The sequence below is a fragment of the Cheilinus undulatus genome, linkage group 13 (assembly GCF_018320785.1).
Source record: "Cheilinus undulatus linkage group 13, ASM1832078v1, whole genome shotgun sequence".
Lineage (NCBI taxonomy): Eukaryota > Metazoa > Chordata > Actinopteri > Labriformes > Labridae > Cheilinus > Cheilinus undulatus.
Genome location: NC_054877.1, coordinates 39,045,514 through 39,062,056, shown reverse-complemented (window position 1 = coordinate 39,062,056; position 16,543 = coordinate 39,045,514). Strand labels below are relative to the sequence as shown.

Here is a 16,543-nt window from a genome sequence, read left to right as displayed (position 1 = left end):
GTAATTCAATATTGGCTGCCTAGGACTTCTATTTTGTTGCCATGGGACTGAAACAAGTATTTGATTTCTACTGTAATCAAATCACTGTTTAAAAATCTGTTTATTATGGGAACAGCTGAACAAGTAGAATGGGTGCAGACGATTCAGGGCTGAGGGGTCACTGAGTTCATTGCGTGAACTGTTAACTTGTACTTTACAACGGCTTTAAAACACAAGTTGATCCTTGGGTAAAGTTTATTTTCTTGGTACAAACTCTTTAGGTTGGCTTTCTTTGAATCTGCCTCTTTAATATTTTTTATTTCAAAACAGCCATGATTATCTGGTGGGCAGCATAACAAAGGAGTGTCATGCTTTTGCAGTGTGTGCATTATGTATAGGTGCAGAGAGATGAATGAAATCAACATCATCAATGTCAGAATCTTCTCATATTCAGGGTTTGTCAGTCCGTCTGCCAGGCCTGTGGTGAGGCTTTGGTTGAATAAGACTGGATTGTGTGCTTTTGTGTATTTGCATGCACATTTTGGCCGTCTTCCCGGCCTCCATCTCCCCAGCTGATTAGGGGTTAATGGCCTATGAGCATGGGGAGTTATCTGCCTCCAGATTGGCTGAATAGCTTCTGTGTGGGCGGGGCTGCTATGGAGTGACAGATGGCGTACAACAAGAGAAGGAGGGGGCAGTCTGGAGTGTATATAGATATATCACAGTTAAGGGGGGAGTGTCTACTTATAATAGGAAAATGTATGATCGTCCATGTGGTCCATCATGAATAAGTTTCAGCAGTCTACCTCACGTGTAGACATATGCATTGTCAGATACTCCCAGCATGCATTAGTTTGTAGTTTATTAAAATAAAACTCATTAAATTTAAAAAGAAGGCTGCTAGGGAAATTGTAGATATGTGATTTGTCGCATTGTCTTTTTTCTGTCTATAAAAGTAATCGGAGTTTGAGAGCATGCATGTCTGAAAACCGCAGCATGCACTATGACAGCGTAGACTGTAGTAACCACAAATGACAGACTTCCTTCTGCATAAAAGTTGTCAGCGGTGTACCATTTGTGTCCAGGTTTTCAAGCATGCATACCTGCGTCAGAACGGACAAAAAGACATAGACACATTAAAATAGACACACAGGGCTTTGTGATGTTCCCCAAGGTTTTGGCAACACTCCCAGTTCACACAAATCACACGTCTAATTCACCTTTGTTAGAAATTCATGGGTTTTTGCAGAACCTGTCCAATCGCTGAGCAGGGACCAGAACGAAGAATGTGTGTGAGATTAGTGATATCTACAGTGAATATCACTGACTGGTTTGTCTTTTCATCACAGTGGCATTAAGAACAAAAGCAGACGGGCTCTGAAAAGGTTGTTTTGTTCGCTGTGTTTATGCATGTGCGTGTGCTTTCAGACTGTCTGATGCAGCGTCTTTTATCGAGTGTCATTGCATCCCCATCTGCTGAAGACACACTGTCTCCTTTAGTGTTGACACAAACAGACACTCAGAAGCACTGTCTGTGCATGAGAGAGAGAGAGAGAGAGAGAGCTGCAGAGGAAGAAAGGGGAGAGATTTACACCCAACTTTGAGTACAAGTTCAACAAGCTCTTGGAGAAAATTTGATGAAGGGAAGAAAACTCAAATGTGGCATACCTCAGGGCTCTATCCTGGGTCCTCTTTTTTAAAGCTTTTTTCTTTTTTTTTATTTGCATGTTATACAATTTCTAGTGATGCATGAAATGGGCACGTTATTGGTATCAGCAGAACATGAACATTTCTGCCGATAGAAATATCAACTTATAATTGCTGTAGATATGAGTAAGTTTGTGGAGTTGTAGGCAGGACCAACAAACCTATGCCACCTGCAGTCTCTTCTGTGTTCATCCTCTTTAAGTGTGTTTTAAAGACTTCAGTTTTAGGCCCAAACTACATTTTTTATTGGTATCAATTAGGGGCTGACCAATTTTGTTGTTTTAGAGCCTTTACTTATACCAGTTATTAGTTGCTCATGAGACCAATAAGTGATATCTGGAACCAAAATGCATTTATTTTGATGTACAAAATGTACTTAGTGTGTCAAAAGTAAAATTGCATGTTCAAAAAAAATGAAGGAAAATGAACGATGTAGCCCTAGCTCACAGAGGAATACCATAGAAACAGGAAAACAGGATGTGATGCCATACACTCACTCTGCAAGTGCCACCCAGGTCTAGGTATTGATTGGCTAGTATTATGTGACATCTAGCCAATGAGATTGGGCTGTATACAGCGGTGGTTCTCAACTGATCCGGCCTCAGGACCCACCAACATTTAAATTTACCTAATTTCACAGTAAGACAGAGAAAAATAAAAGGTATCGATACATGTCTAGTAAGGACTTCAGGACTTTTGCCACCTTTTTTAAAAAAAAATTTAATGACACGTAGTGGCAGCCCACTGAAACTGCTACGCAACCCACTTTTGGGTCCTGACCCACTAATGGAGAACCACTTGTATACAGGACATATGGTGAGACTTGAGAGGGAAAATGAAGCCAGATTGGAAGACGCACTTTGCTGTGGAACCAAAGTAGGGCACATTTTGATTGATTATCTTCATTGTTTATCAGTAAAACAAAATGTTGATAATTGGTAATCAGCCAAATGCCAAATATTGGCCTTAGTAATCAGTCAGGCCGATAATCCATCTACCCCTAGAATCAACTAAAATGGGTTTGTAAATACTGGCATGTATCGGATATCGACAAGAACTAAATTTTGTACATTTGAAAGGATTTTGTTTCGCATACTCAAAGGGAAATTAATCTTTAAAAGCAACGCCATTGAAAGACGGAGAACATGAATTCCTATAATGATTTAGGCATGAATAGATGGGATGTCTTTAAGGTATGCATGTTTGCTTTCTTGCTGAGATGAGATGCAGTTTTTATCTGTTTTTGCATTATGTAGGTACAAGGTTTAAGCATCCAGCCAGCTAGCTTAGCTCAGCAAAAATAAAGGGCTATAAAGGACAGCTTTTTCCCAAAGTTTACAAGCCCACTGACTGGTGTTGCAGTATTAATCGTATCCCAATTGCGATGTCAGATTGTTCAATTACATAACTGCATAGTAGGCTGCAGTTATGTAGTATGAAGTCGTACTTAGAATGTAGTTTAATTGGAATTGCACATTTTGACCAAATTGTGCAACACTACCACTGGCCAACAGTTGCAAGACAAAAAAATTTACATTTTCCATATCAGCTTGTTGAATTGGCACAAGCATTGCTTTAATAAAGTGGAGAACTAGTTGTAGGGTTGTAGGCTTGAGGTTTTCACATATTTATGCCTGAAATCAGTGCTTTTTCATTAGTCCATCACTCTTTTAGAGAGTTTTTAGAGTGTTTTTAAACCACTTACTGTAGTATTTTATTTACCAGGGTCTTATCAGTGACCCTGATCTTTCTCAGTGGGACTTACCTGGCTAAATAAAGGTTAAATAAATAAAAATAAAATCAGAGTACCTGAAAACAGCCCATCTTAGACCTAGCCATGTTAGAATGGACGGTGCCAGACGGCAAACTCTGACCTGTGTCTCAGCCACTTTGGACTTGATTGAAAGTAAAAAGAGCAGCATTGTCACCATCACATTCATCCCTTTGGCCGCAGCAACAAAAGGCTTTAAGCCAACAGACACAAAAGAACGAGAAGGGGGGCAAAATGTCCAAAACGAGGCAGAAAGTTGTGGGAACGTCTTCCTAACTCGTATCATCCGGCACCAAAACTTCCCCACTCATCTTAAATGCTAAAACTGCATTTGTGGAGATAAGCACAGCTATGACTGATGACTGACAAGACATTATTTAGACAGCTCTGAGGGGAAGATAGCTTTCAAATGTTCCCTCGATGCTTTTAAGAAATGCACTCACTGGATTTTTGCCTGATCTTTAGCTCACCGCTGTGATGATTTCAGCTCAGGAAGATCAAATTTGGACTCCCTTACACTAAGCTGCGGTTAGTGCAAATTGGCTCTACAGGTATATCCATTATAGAGAAGGAGGGGAGGAATGGAAACCCTTTTTTGCTGACATTTATGATATTACGATGAGCTGCGAGACACGAAGATTGGTTTGACAGGCGGTCTCAGTGGGAGGGAGAGAGATTTCAACAGTTTGGATGATGTTTAACATTAGGCAGATGCATCAGTGTCTCTTTCCGCCTCTCTACAGTCTTTCTGTCTTTCTTATCCTTCCTGTCATACTCAGATGGCTTTTTGTGGGTTTCAGAAGGACTGAGTCTGTCAGCCATGTTCTCTTGGAAATCCTCTGGTCAGTTCTCTTCAATATTGTACATTTGTGGTCTGGAAGCAAGCCTGGTAAGTTTCAAACATTGGTCACAAGCTGGGCTGCTTTAACAGTAGTACAGTAGTAGTAGTTGTCATACTTTTACATTTAACACTGATGCAGATAACACACAGCACTGCATTTCCAGCGTCACCAGGTGGCCATGATCCAATAGAAGCATTAAAGAAATGTGTTGAACAAATCAATGACTGGATTTGCAGTAATTTTCTTCAGTTGAACAAAAAAAAAAAGATGTTGTCAGTCTTAAACCCAAGAAGAAGTGGTGAGAATTAGACAAATACAGCCATGTGTCGTATTTTCTTTGGGATATGTGATACGAAAATACAGTAAACCAAGTGAACACAGAGTTGTAAAAGAACAAATATAAATTTTTTTGGAAATCTGCTGATCTTCATGCTTCCAAACAGCATTTTTTTGCCAATTAATTTGCACCTATTAATGTCAGGATTGTGGTAGTTAAGTTGAGCATCAGAATAATAAGGGGAAGCACATCCAATAAACCTGAATCTTTATCCAGCAGGTAAAATATAATAATACCAAGAGTGATCAAATGGTCAGAGTTTTGCTCCCTGTCCTTGTTAAAGCTCACATATTATGCAAAAATCACTTTTCGGGCTATTCAAACAAAGATATGTGCCACTTGCCTCTCCACAATCCCCCCCAAGAATGTGAGATTTAGAGGTAGGATAACTTCTACAACAGGATGCAGTTATTTTTGCAGTAATAGATGATTGGTTGTCGTATTGCAGATGGTCTGTTCCTTCAAACCTTTTAGTGTCGACACAAGTGCCGAATGCAGTGCACCTCAGGGCTCTGTTCTGATTCCTCTTCTATTTCTACTCGATGTTTTTTGTTTGCTAGTATAAAAAGGCAAAGTTTCTTAAAACTAGGCTGCTTAAAACTACAAACTTAAAATGCAAACCAGACCACTTTCCATGCCTTAATTCTGGCTTTTTCATATCTAAATTCAGGAGATATCTGTTTTAAGAGACACGTTTTTTGAAAGAAAAAGTGAGTGTGGTTTATATCTGTTTCATGCATTTATTAGTTTATCATATTACACATTTTATCCCCTCCTTCCTTTACCCTTCTGCACAATAAATACCCCCTTTTTTGTTCAAGGCTCTGCTATTTTTGGTCAAAACTCAATCTCAAACTCTAGTTTGTTGTATTGGCAGTCTGGGAGGCAGGCTTGAATAGCGGGTGGTGATTTTGCTGGTGGGAGGATGTGAGCTGACAAGTTTGTTCTGGGCTCAGACCGTTCTTCGGTCGGTCGGTGTGACAACAGGCTGCGTCAGTCCTTTTCAACCCTTCATGTGGTCGTCGGTTTCCTCTTGTTCTCCTGCAGCTCTTCATCTTTCTTTGTCAAAGCGAAAGCAGTTTGTAGTTGATTGGGTCTCAGCTTCCTCGTGTGTCTGTGTGCTCCCAACATTTGGTTTGGAAAAGCCTGCTGTGGGATTGTGCCAGGGAGATGGCTTAACACACGCTTATTAGGCTGCTCCACCACGCTGGCTTACGCCCCAGAATTTAAATGTTGAGTGTGTTTGTGCGTTAATGTGTGTTTTTATTGGTGTTTGTTGGCACTTTAGACAATTAGACTTTTTTGCCTCTGCCTAAAATAGCCATATCATTGCTTTCCGGTTAGATTGCTCATCCTCCCTTTATGTCTCTCTGGCGTTTCTAGCTGTGAAAGCAGCAGTGGGGTTGCTATGGTTCGGTTAGATACAGTAATCCAATGTGTACACATGCGCACAGACACACACCTCACCTCATAAATAATTGACCTGTCACAGTGAGACGACAGGACGGAGCAGATACACTCTCCCCTCCCCTATTCTCTCTCCTCCTCTCACATTTCTCCTCCTATCTTGTCCCCTTTATCCTCCGTTTCCTCACTTACCTTTCTTTCACTCAGCCTATTTTTTGGTCCACTTTTTCCATCCTTCTTTTCTGTTCTTCTGTCATATTCTTCATTTAGTTCCTGAACTACATAGACCAACACATTTAATGCTACTGTAGTGAACAATGTTAAAGTTATAATGGATCTAACCAGACAGTGGATGTTTCTGGGGATCAGTTTTGGTAAAAAATAAAGGCTTTAAATTCTAGCTTCAGTTTGGGATGTGCATGGTTAGCAGGCTAAATGATTAAAAGTCATCCTTCTCATAGCACACTGTAATTTGTGACCATTTTGATTCAAAAAAGTCGACAAAGTTGTACATTAGCTGTGTGGCATAGCCGCATTTGTGGAGCAGTTAATAAACACATTCAGCCTTGGCATGTAGATGTTAGCCTGTAAAGGATTGCAGTGCTAGTTTTAGCCACATTCTGCCAACCATTCTGACATTGTTTCCCACCGGTGATTCCCAACCTTTCTTCTTTAGAGAGAAATCTCTGTAGGATTCAAATAGAGCGTGGGATAAGAACAGGAAGTTGTAATCTCTTTAGGTAAAGACTCAGCCAAAATGCTGATGCCTCTACAGGCACTGAGTGTGGTCCTACATTATTTCCATAGGGTATTTTTTGCCTTTAATTTTTAGTGGCATTGGTCATTTTGGGGTACAGAATTGGAGAATTGGAGTAGGTATGGGATGTTGGATCCTGTACACATCCCTAGTGTAGAAAGACCCTCAGCTCTCCCCTAGAGCAGTGGTTCTCAACTCATTGGGACGGGACCCAAAAGTGGGTCGCGAAGCTGTTTTCAGTAGGTCGTGACCAGCGTCTGGAAAAAGATGGTGGCAAAAGGTCTGAGAAGTACTGCAGTCCTTAGTGGACATGCATCCATACATCTTAGTTACCTCTGTTTTATCATAATAAATGGTACATATAAATGTTTTCTCAATATTTAGACTGATTTGTCTCCTGTTCTTGCAAAAACATCTTTACTTTTCCAGTGATAATGTAGTAATTTCTTGAAATCTTTGTTAACTGAAAAAAAAAAAAAAAATTCCAAAGAAGAAACTGTTGGGTCCCAACAACACAATGGTGGTTGAGAACCACCATTGTGTTGTTTATAAAATGGGATTATTCATTGCTTTTTTAAGAAAAACATTGTTAGGAACTTTGAAAAGAATCATTATATCGGCTTTAAATATCCAAAATTTTCATATCTGCCAATACAACTTGAGTGATTTTTGTTCCTTTTAGCTTGAGTGGTGTATTCGACCACCTACTTTTGAAGTCAGCTTGGCATTTGTGGGCATTACAGATAAGTAAAACAGTGTGTCATCAGCATAGTAGAGAAGCCCCAGAATAGATCCTTGTGGTACTCCACTGTTACATAGGTTTCTACAATGCTTTTTTTCAGATAGGTATGCAGAACCAAATTCTATTTTGGCCTGATATTAAAATAGATTTTACACAGAAAGCTTTTCTAGTTGTTTTGCTTCCCTTAAAGATTAAGTTGAAGGAGTTGTTTCGATGTTTTTGGTCAAAGTTTCAGATTAATACTCTACAACTATCACTCCAATCTTCAAAGAACTTGCCTATAAATCTTGTGAAAGTGAGAACAGATGTTTCCCTTAAGTTCACTACAGTCCGTCTGAAGTGTTTAGCCCTTTCGGTTAGCATAGTGTGTCATGGTCGTAAAGATTGACTACTCAGAGCAGAGTTAAAGTTCAGCTCTGCAGGCAGCTACCCCTACTGTCCTGGGGGTTAAGTGTGTGCACATTTGTGTGGGTGTGTGGGCAGGAAATCACACCCCTGCAGGCTCCTATTCACTGCACATGCTCACAAATGCACAACACACAAGGAGAGAGGTAGAGAGGGTATCAGGTGGCGCAGTGCCCTGTAAGAGACGTCTCATTAAGATGTGTGGGTTTTGTACTGAAGGTTCACTCTGTAAGTTTGTAGAGGCTCAGGTTTCCACAGATGCTCCTTTTCTGTTATTCTTCTCATCAGTCCACCCAGAAGATCAATGAAGAAGCTCAAAGAGAGGACACAGAAATGCTTTATGATGATTAATGTCTCCATTTTTTGCTTTTTTCACAGTAACTGCCCATTAAATTTAGATTACATGTTTCTAATTTAGGTTAACAGACATGGAAAAGTCCTCTGCTGTTATCAGAATCCCCTGCTTATCAACAGGCTGTTATCTAACAGCAAACCACAAGAAGTTTATGTGCATTTAAAAAATCATACTGTTATTTTTCTTCATTGACTCCTCTTCTTCCTCGTGTCTTTACAGGCTTTCACCTCAGTGGCACAGTAACTGAACCCGCCACATCGTCAGAGCCCGAAGTCACACACAAGGTGGCCATCAGCTTCGACCGATGCAAGATCACCTCAGTCACCTGCGGTTGCGGGAACAGAGACATCTTCTACTGTGCCCATGTGGTGGCGCTCTCTCTTTACCGGATTCGCAAGCCTGAACAGGTAAAATCAAAAGTCTGTGTCTGTTAAAAGAGCAAAATATTGTGCACATGATTCCAGGAATAGAGGCTTTGTTGTCCAGTTTCCATCACGTCAGCTTCATCCCATTCATGAAGCCTCTTTAAAGCAATGAAAGAATCCCATTTATTATTCTCTCTACATCAGCGGTTACTGAACAAACAGACAATGTAGTTTGAATTTTAATCAGGCAGTTCACCTTAATTCTAATGAAAAATTAATGTTAAATTTTCAAACAAAGTCAGCGCCTAAAAATAAAAGAAGCCAAACAAAATGGTTAAAACACAAATTTTAGGTTTGCAAGACAAACAATAAAGAGGAGCAAACCTTTATCAGAAAGTGTTTCAGGTTATTTTAAGAAACTTCAAAATGTCCTTTTGTTTTTCAGATGATAAAATATTATCCAACTGTAGAACAAAAATCATGCATGCATGAGTCCTCTCTGGGTGCTCCGGTCTTCTCCTACCACCTGATGATCATGAGCTTAATTGGTGACTCTAAACAGAAGCAAAAAATAAAGGAATTCGGTGTTAAGTGCTGTGAGTGTGCCTGGTTGTCTGTCTATACATGTCAGCCCTGTGGTTGACTGGCAACTGGAGTACCCTGCTCCTTGCCCAGTGACATCTGGGAAAGGCTCCAGCCCCCCATGATAAACGGTATAAAAATGGATGAACAGTTGAAGCATTCAAATGATTTAAATGTTTCTGTTTTTAAAAAGTAGAAAATACTGCCTATACAGGCACTGAGTGTACTGTACTGGTTTCAGTTTCAGTCACTGGTTTTATGATCTTGGAAAAGTCACTAAATGAATATTTGGGCTGTGGTTACATGGCATATATAGGGAATGAAACCTCAGAAAAACGGCTGTGAAATGACAGAATTTATGCACATACAGACTTCTCTGTTCTACATTATAATAACTTTATAATAGTCATCTTTATTTATCAAGCATCTCATAACCAGGGTTACAAGATGCCTCATCATCAGCAGGAATCAAAGAGATGACACAAAAAAAGACACTTATACAAGCCCCAATTCCAAAAAGTTGGGTCATTGTGTAAAATGTGAATTAAAAAACAGAAAATCCTTTTGAACCTATGATCATTTAAGCACGGCACAAAGATTTCTTAAAATATACACACGTTTAATTTTGTGCGTGCAAAATTTTCCAAAAAAGCAGGGAGAGGAGAAATTTTATTCCTGTGTTACATCACCTTTGGTGAAATCTTTACATTCCTTCCAATTGCACATTGCAGAACATTGTTCATAAACTGTTGGGCTATTTGCCCATGCAGACCTTCACAAATTAAACCTTTCGAAGGTGCTCCTTTTATTCCTAATACTATCACCTTTTACTAATCAACCTTTTTATGAATGGAATTTATATATGGTCTTTTTTTTGTCTGTGTCCCAACTTTTTTGGAATGTGGTGCATGCCTAAAATTCAGAATGTGTGTATATTTCCAAGAGGGCCTTGATGTTTCAACGTTTGAAAAAGAAATGTCTTGCCTTGGATTTGCAAATCACTGTTTTCTGTTTTATTTGAGTTACAAAACATCCCAACTTTTTGAAATGAGGTTTTTTAATTCCATGTTTAAATGACAGTGATAAAAATAAGTATTTAAAAAGCACACCTAAGGATGATTATGAAAGAAGGCTTTTAAAGAGATGAAGGCAGTTTTTGTTAATTTGAGATTTTTTGACAGTGAAGATCAAAGTTTAGGAGTTGAAGAGTGAAGACCAGATTATTTGGATTAGCAAAGCCAGATTAAGGAAAGGCCCAGCCCAGCACACAAAAAGAAAGAGTGTGTATTTGTGTTGTTGAACCCTTACATTTCTGCATGTTCTTCTGCTCCAGGTGAAGCTACGGTTGCCGATTTCGGAGACGTTGTTCCAGATGAACAGAGATCAGCTGCAGAAACTGGTTCAGTATCTGATCACAGCCCACCACACTGAGGTGCTGCCCACCGCTCAGAAACTGGCTGATGAAATCCTTTCCTCCAACTCTGAGATCAACCAGGTCCACGGTGAGAGATTGAACTTTTAGCTCATGACTGATTGATGGTAGCTCTCATTGAATGCCATGAATGTGCAACAGGACAGTCAATAGTAAAGCTGTTGTTGTGAAGTCTGTGGAGGTGCCGTACATCCTTCTGCAGTGGTATCTTCACAGCAACAGGCCAGACTTAAAAGCTCCCAGACTTAAAACATGCAGCATGCTAGCCTACAGGCTGTCAAACGTCAGAGCCCTGATTACTCCAACAGAGCAGCTAGGCTGACTTCAAATGGTTCGTTTGATTTCTCAGTCCCAACTCTTCAGCAGCTACCTCCTCCCAGTGGCAGGAATACGCCGGAAAAGAGAGAGTTGACTGGTGAAAACTGACGCAGGAGAAGGAGGAGACAGTGAGAGGAATGGCATTTGGGGAAATGGTGTAGAGGAGAGGTAAAGAAGGGAGAACATGAAAGGACCGGGGAGCACACTGATGATGAAAAAGACGTGGAAAACCACAGCAGACCTGCAAAAACGACAAACAAGACATCCTCTCACCAAACATAACTCTCTATCTGTTTCTCGATTTCATCCTCCTCGTTGATTGTTGACATTCTCCAGCTTTGCCGTCCAGGAAGCCCTGCGCCGTGTTTCCTGTCTGTGTTTGACAGGGGGGATCATGGGGGTTGAAGTTCAGTTGATCTAGAAGCGAGGCTCTCTTTGATGGAGGAATGGTGCTGTTTGCTGTTGCGTTTTTCCAGCCAGTTGAAAACACGTCTGTGGGCTTTCCTCGGCACACTTCCTGTTAGATCAAAGCAGCCTCCTTCCTTCTGAGCAGATCTACATTTCCCTGCAGTATTACTGAGACACACACAAACATGAGTCCAGTGCTGCACAGAAGAAAAATAAAGTTTTCTCCCTCAGTGCACCATTAGCCTAAACGCACCACTTTTCTTATATGTCATGTAGGTTTTCCTGTAAGTCGATTGATTTATTTTGGTCCTTAGGTTTTTTATCTCAAGCTTTATTGTTCCTTTCATCACCAGCGTCTCTCTGCAGCCACAGTGATACACCATAATGTCTCATTTCACTTCAAAACCTTACAAACAGATCAGTGGGCAAGTCAAAATTCATCTACAACTTGTATTTCCTTCAAGATCTTTCCTTGTGTGTTCTTCTTCCCAGGTGCTCCGGACCCGACAGCAGGCGCCAGCATTGACGATGACAACTGCTGGCATCTGGACGAGGATCAGGTCAGAGAGCAGGTCAAGCAGTTTCTATCGCAGGGAGGATACTACGGCTCGGGGAAGCAGCTCAACTCCATGTTTGCTAAGGTACACAACACAGCCTCCTGCTCCTATTCCATTACAAGATGGGGACAAATGTATTGATTTATGCAATCGTTACTCCAGTTAGTCTAGGAGCTTTTTTTGTGTCTCCTCATATAAACATTTCCTTTAGCAGCTGTCTATTCAAAATAATCAGGTACAAACTTTTTTATTTTAGATGTTTGATAAACATAAAACAGTTAAGATCAGCTACATTTAGAGCTCGATTTGGACATTTAATTGAACTTCTGTCTTTGCTCCAGTATACAGGTATTTACAGGTAAAGTACCAGGGCAGAATTGATCTAATCATGTCACTACAGCAGGTAGCGCTTGAACTTTTTTCAGTTGAGCTTTATCCTGACTCTTAAGCTTTTTTACATATCCATTGGGAGGTATATTTAACGTGCTGTTGGGAAACGTCCCATAGGCGGTGTTTGGGAAAGGCAGAACCTTTCTAAAAGAACTTTGATGGTTAGAAGACTTTGTCTGTCCCATTCATTATGGGTCAATCAGATCAACATGATGTAGTAGACAAGCTTGACAGTCAGCCATTAATGTTCACCATCAGTAGAGCCAGTTGGTAAATCACAATCTTGATGGAGCTGGTCGGGGGAACAGAAAAAAAACATCTTTTACAGCAAGAAAAGCTTTCAGTGCTGTTCTTTAGTAGAGAACTGTTCATTTCTGATCAAACTGCCTCTGCAGCTGCAGTCATGCTAATCTCATCACTTGCATTACAACTAAAACACACCTGCAGCTACTAGTGCTGCACAATTAATCTATTTGCAATCACAATCACAATTGCAATGCAACTAAATTACCGCATAAAAAGCTGCACTTAGTTTTTTGTTAAGTAGTACTTGAAAGGTTTGCAAAAATGTCCCCAGAAAGGCCTTTAACTTTACAACAGTGCCAATGCATTTGCCCCGTAGACTGATCCTAATGGTCACAGCTCAGATGTCAGGGTTTGGTGCATGCTATTACAGGACGGATATGTCTGTATGGAGAAAAAATGGCAAGCACACATGGCATCAGCTCTTGAATCCAAGTGGCAGTAATGCTTGCACTGTTTGCTAACCACCATTAAACAACAAACAAAGAAGAAGCAGACACAACAAAACACCCAAAGAAGAAGAGTTAAATTTAGTAGCAAGAAGACACAGAAGATCTTGAGACCAGCTGGCTTCTTACCCCTCTCTGCAACTTCTCCACACTTTTATTAAAACATTTTATAAGTGTGCCTTTGCTTTTGCACTGTAGAAGTAGCTTTATTTTCCAAAAAGATAAATTTTAAATTCTTAGAACATCAATTAATGTATTTTGAAAGCATTACTGTCAAAACTTAAGGTTTTGCATTTTTATTGCTACTTAACATTTTTATGTTCTGGGTTGAGAAATACACACTTCCTGACTGAACTCCTGTACCGTATGACAAGACAGATTTTGGTGCTTCATTTTGGTACCTCACCACTCCAATGTAATTCCCCACAAAACCAAAGAAAAGGAGTGAAATATTGTTCTGTGATTTTACGAAACCAAGATAGCTTTTTTTTTTTTTCAGCTGACAACTTTTAAAACATTTCTTTCTCTTGAAAGCATCAACTCAGGTACCTTTTTTAAGGTATCGATTTAGCACCAGTCATGGAAAAAATCCAAACAATACCCAACCGTACTCTCCAAATGGTGCTGATTGGTCCTTTCATTCTCTGACTGACAACAGACATTTCAGTCCAAAGCTTTCCAGAAAATTCCACCGGATGGCAGGCATTAAGCCCGGCCAATCCGTCTGATTTGCAAGATGAGTTGACCTTACAAAGTAAGCAAGTAGTAAACTGGTTGTATGTCTAACAGGGACACTATGGGCAACTTCACAGCTCTGTGCATTTCATTTATGCTCCACTCTTTACACAAATACAAATCACTAGCCTTCATTTTTATGGAGGTATGTGAAGGCAGATGCCCATTTAACCTCTGTTGTAGGATGCATTTATGCTGCACTGAGCACCTAGCCCAGTTTTATTTGATTTAATTTGTTTCATTCATGGTGCATTTACATTCTTTATAAAAGAAAAGATTTGCAGTTTTATCACAGTCAACATCCAGGAAGCAGCAGGGAGAATAACAAATCTTAAATACCCTCTCAGCTGTGAACTTTTAGAAACTCTAAAGTTTTGAAGATTCTCCTTTTTGAAATGCTAAATCATGTTTGGAGAAACTTCAGTTCACATTGTTTTGACTGAGAGTTTTTATTTTCTTCTTCTCCTTCACATTGATCCCTGTCCTTCACTCTTTACAGTCAGAACACAGCAGCTCAGAGTAAATCAAACACTGAAGGTATTATCAGTCAAATCCTTGCCTTCTTGTAAAAGTGTGATCGCCCACTGCGTAAAGAAACAAGGTGCCCCCAGGTCCTGAGAGCCTCTTAAGATTTCTTTGACTGTATTATTCATCTACAGACTTTAATAGGTCTTCAGTATGGTGAGATCTAACTTTTCAAATCAAACTGAGTGTGGAGGATTTATAAAAGCACTTTCTCTTGTGCTCTTTGTCTAAGTATAACAAGACCACTTTACAGAGACCCATATTCTGATGAGTCTGAGCTCTCGGCCTCAGGGCCAAACTCTCACTTTTAAAAAGTTTTAGATGGCATTCAGACGCTTCTTGAAAATAACTTTGAAACCTTAAGTACACTTAATGACACGTGTCATGAGAAAGCATGCGCCATCTACTTCTTTTATTCTGATTTGTAAAACGTTTTCACACGTGTTATATCTCCATTTAAATGCAAATTACTGAGGAGCAGTAAAGGCATAGTTTGAATTGTTCTGAGCTACTCTTATTGACTTTCTTGATTAAATGCTCATATCTGTCTGGCATCGCAGCTCAGCACTTGTAAGTTTTGGTACCAGGCGCTGCGACTAATCTTGTCCTCCTTCTGTCTGTCCAGGTGAGGGAGATGCTACGAATGCGAGACTCCAACGGCGCCCGGATGCTGACGCTCATAACGGAGCAGTTTATGGCAGACCCCAGGCTGTCGCTATGGAGACAGCAGGGCACCGGCATGACGGATAAATGCCGGCAGCTCTGGGACGAGCTGGGTAAGAGCAGTCAGAGACGTGTCCTCCAAAAACAGAGGCTCGCATTTATAAAAAATGACTTCAGGAATGTTTAAAGTCGACCTATCAGCTCGCTCGTCGCTTCATCAGTCAGCGTAGGTCAGAGAGAAGAGTCAGCTCTGTCAGTGACGCAGACAAATCAGCAGTCACCTTGTCGGGTAAACGTTCATCCAGTCAGTGAGCTATTAAGTCATCCATTCGGTATCTCCTCCTCCTGCTGCTCCTCACAGTGCGAACGTTAAAGGCTGCCGATCAATACGGCTGCTCAGCTTCTCTGCAATCAATCTCAGCATTTAGGAGGTCAATGAGAACACTTCCTGGGTGAGTGAGGGAGATCATGACACAGACACAGACAGAAATAACAGCCAGACTTTCTGCAGCCGGTGATTTTTCTCCGAGGTGCAGACGTCTGACAGGTGACCCAGCTCCACGTCTGTGTAGGTTAGAGCAGGTGAGGTTGGAGGAGAAGGTCACAGAGCTGTCTGATGTTGTTAGGTTTATTATTTAGCTTTATTTAATACTACAAATCCCAGTTTCATGAATGTCTGAGGGTCATCTTTTGGGGCCTGGCAGAGTTAAATTTTATCCACTTAACCCTTCAAGAAAAGCCATTATTACAACTTTGTTTTTTTTTCATGTGATATAGATATTTATCTTTTTAAATGGCTTTATGACACACAGTAGAGATGTAATGACATGGTGCCATTAAGAGGTGAAACTAGCTTCTGCTGTATATTCATAGTAAACCAATCCGTTGACCATTATTTCTAAAAGCCCACAGTAATGGTATTTAGGTACTTGTTTCGACACAACACAAACTGTTATAATGGAAAAAATAAACCAAAAATGTTTAGAATTTAGATACTGGAGCAGAAAATTGCAGCTTTAAAGTAGAAAATATTTAATAACAATTCACTGTATATTTTTTTTCTTTTGATTCAATTTTGATATACACTAAAGTGCAAAAAGAGCGCATTTGTCACTTTCTCTGTATGAAAACTTAACTTTATTCTCTATAGTTTCCCCTAACTATGATCTCCATCCTCTCCCCAGGTGCATTGTGGGTGTGCGTGGTGTTGAACCCTCACTGCAAGAGTGAGGAGAAGAGCAGCTGGCTGAAGCAGCTGAAGAAATGGGGGGACATGGACGTGTGCCCACTGGAGGACGGCAACTACGGCAGCGAGCTTCCAAACATCACCAACGCTCTGCCACAGAGCAACCTGGCTCAGGGTCAGCACCGATACACAGATATACAAATATATAGATAGTTAAACCTACATGCATGCATTAGCTCAGACCACCTCTGCTATTTACTTCCTATTTAGAGACTCTTTCATTAAAAACAGCACCCTGTGTGGTTTATTCACTAAATTGTCATCCATT

At 40.3% G+C, this 16,543-nt stretch overlaps 1 protein-coding gene across 1 annotated transcript in view; it reads left to right on the top strand.

Annotated features, from left to right (window-relative positions):
* Nucleotides 1-16,543, top strand: part of zswim5 (zinc finger, SWIM-type containing 5) — a 94,929-nt gene that overhangs the window by 63,299 nt on the left and 15,087 nt on the right. Inside the window, exons 2-6 of the mRNA XM_041804333.1 lie at nt 8,522-8,709; nt 10,583-10,751; nt 11,900-12,048; nt 14,992-15,142; nt 16,214-16,390. Coding sequence (XP_041660267.1) covers nt 8,522-8,709; nt 10,583-10,751; nt 11,900-12,048; nt 14,992-15,142; nt 16,214-16,390 — 834 coding nt within the window. The remainder of the gene's footprint in view (nt 1-8,521; nt 8,710-10,582; nt 10,752-11,899; nt 12,049-14,991; nt 15,143-16,213; nt 16,391-16,543) is intronic.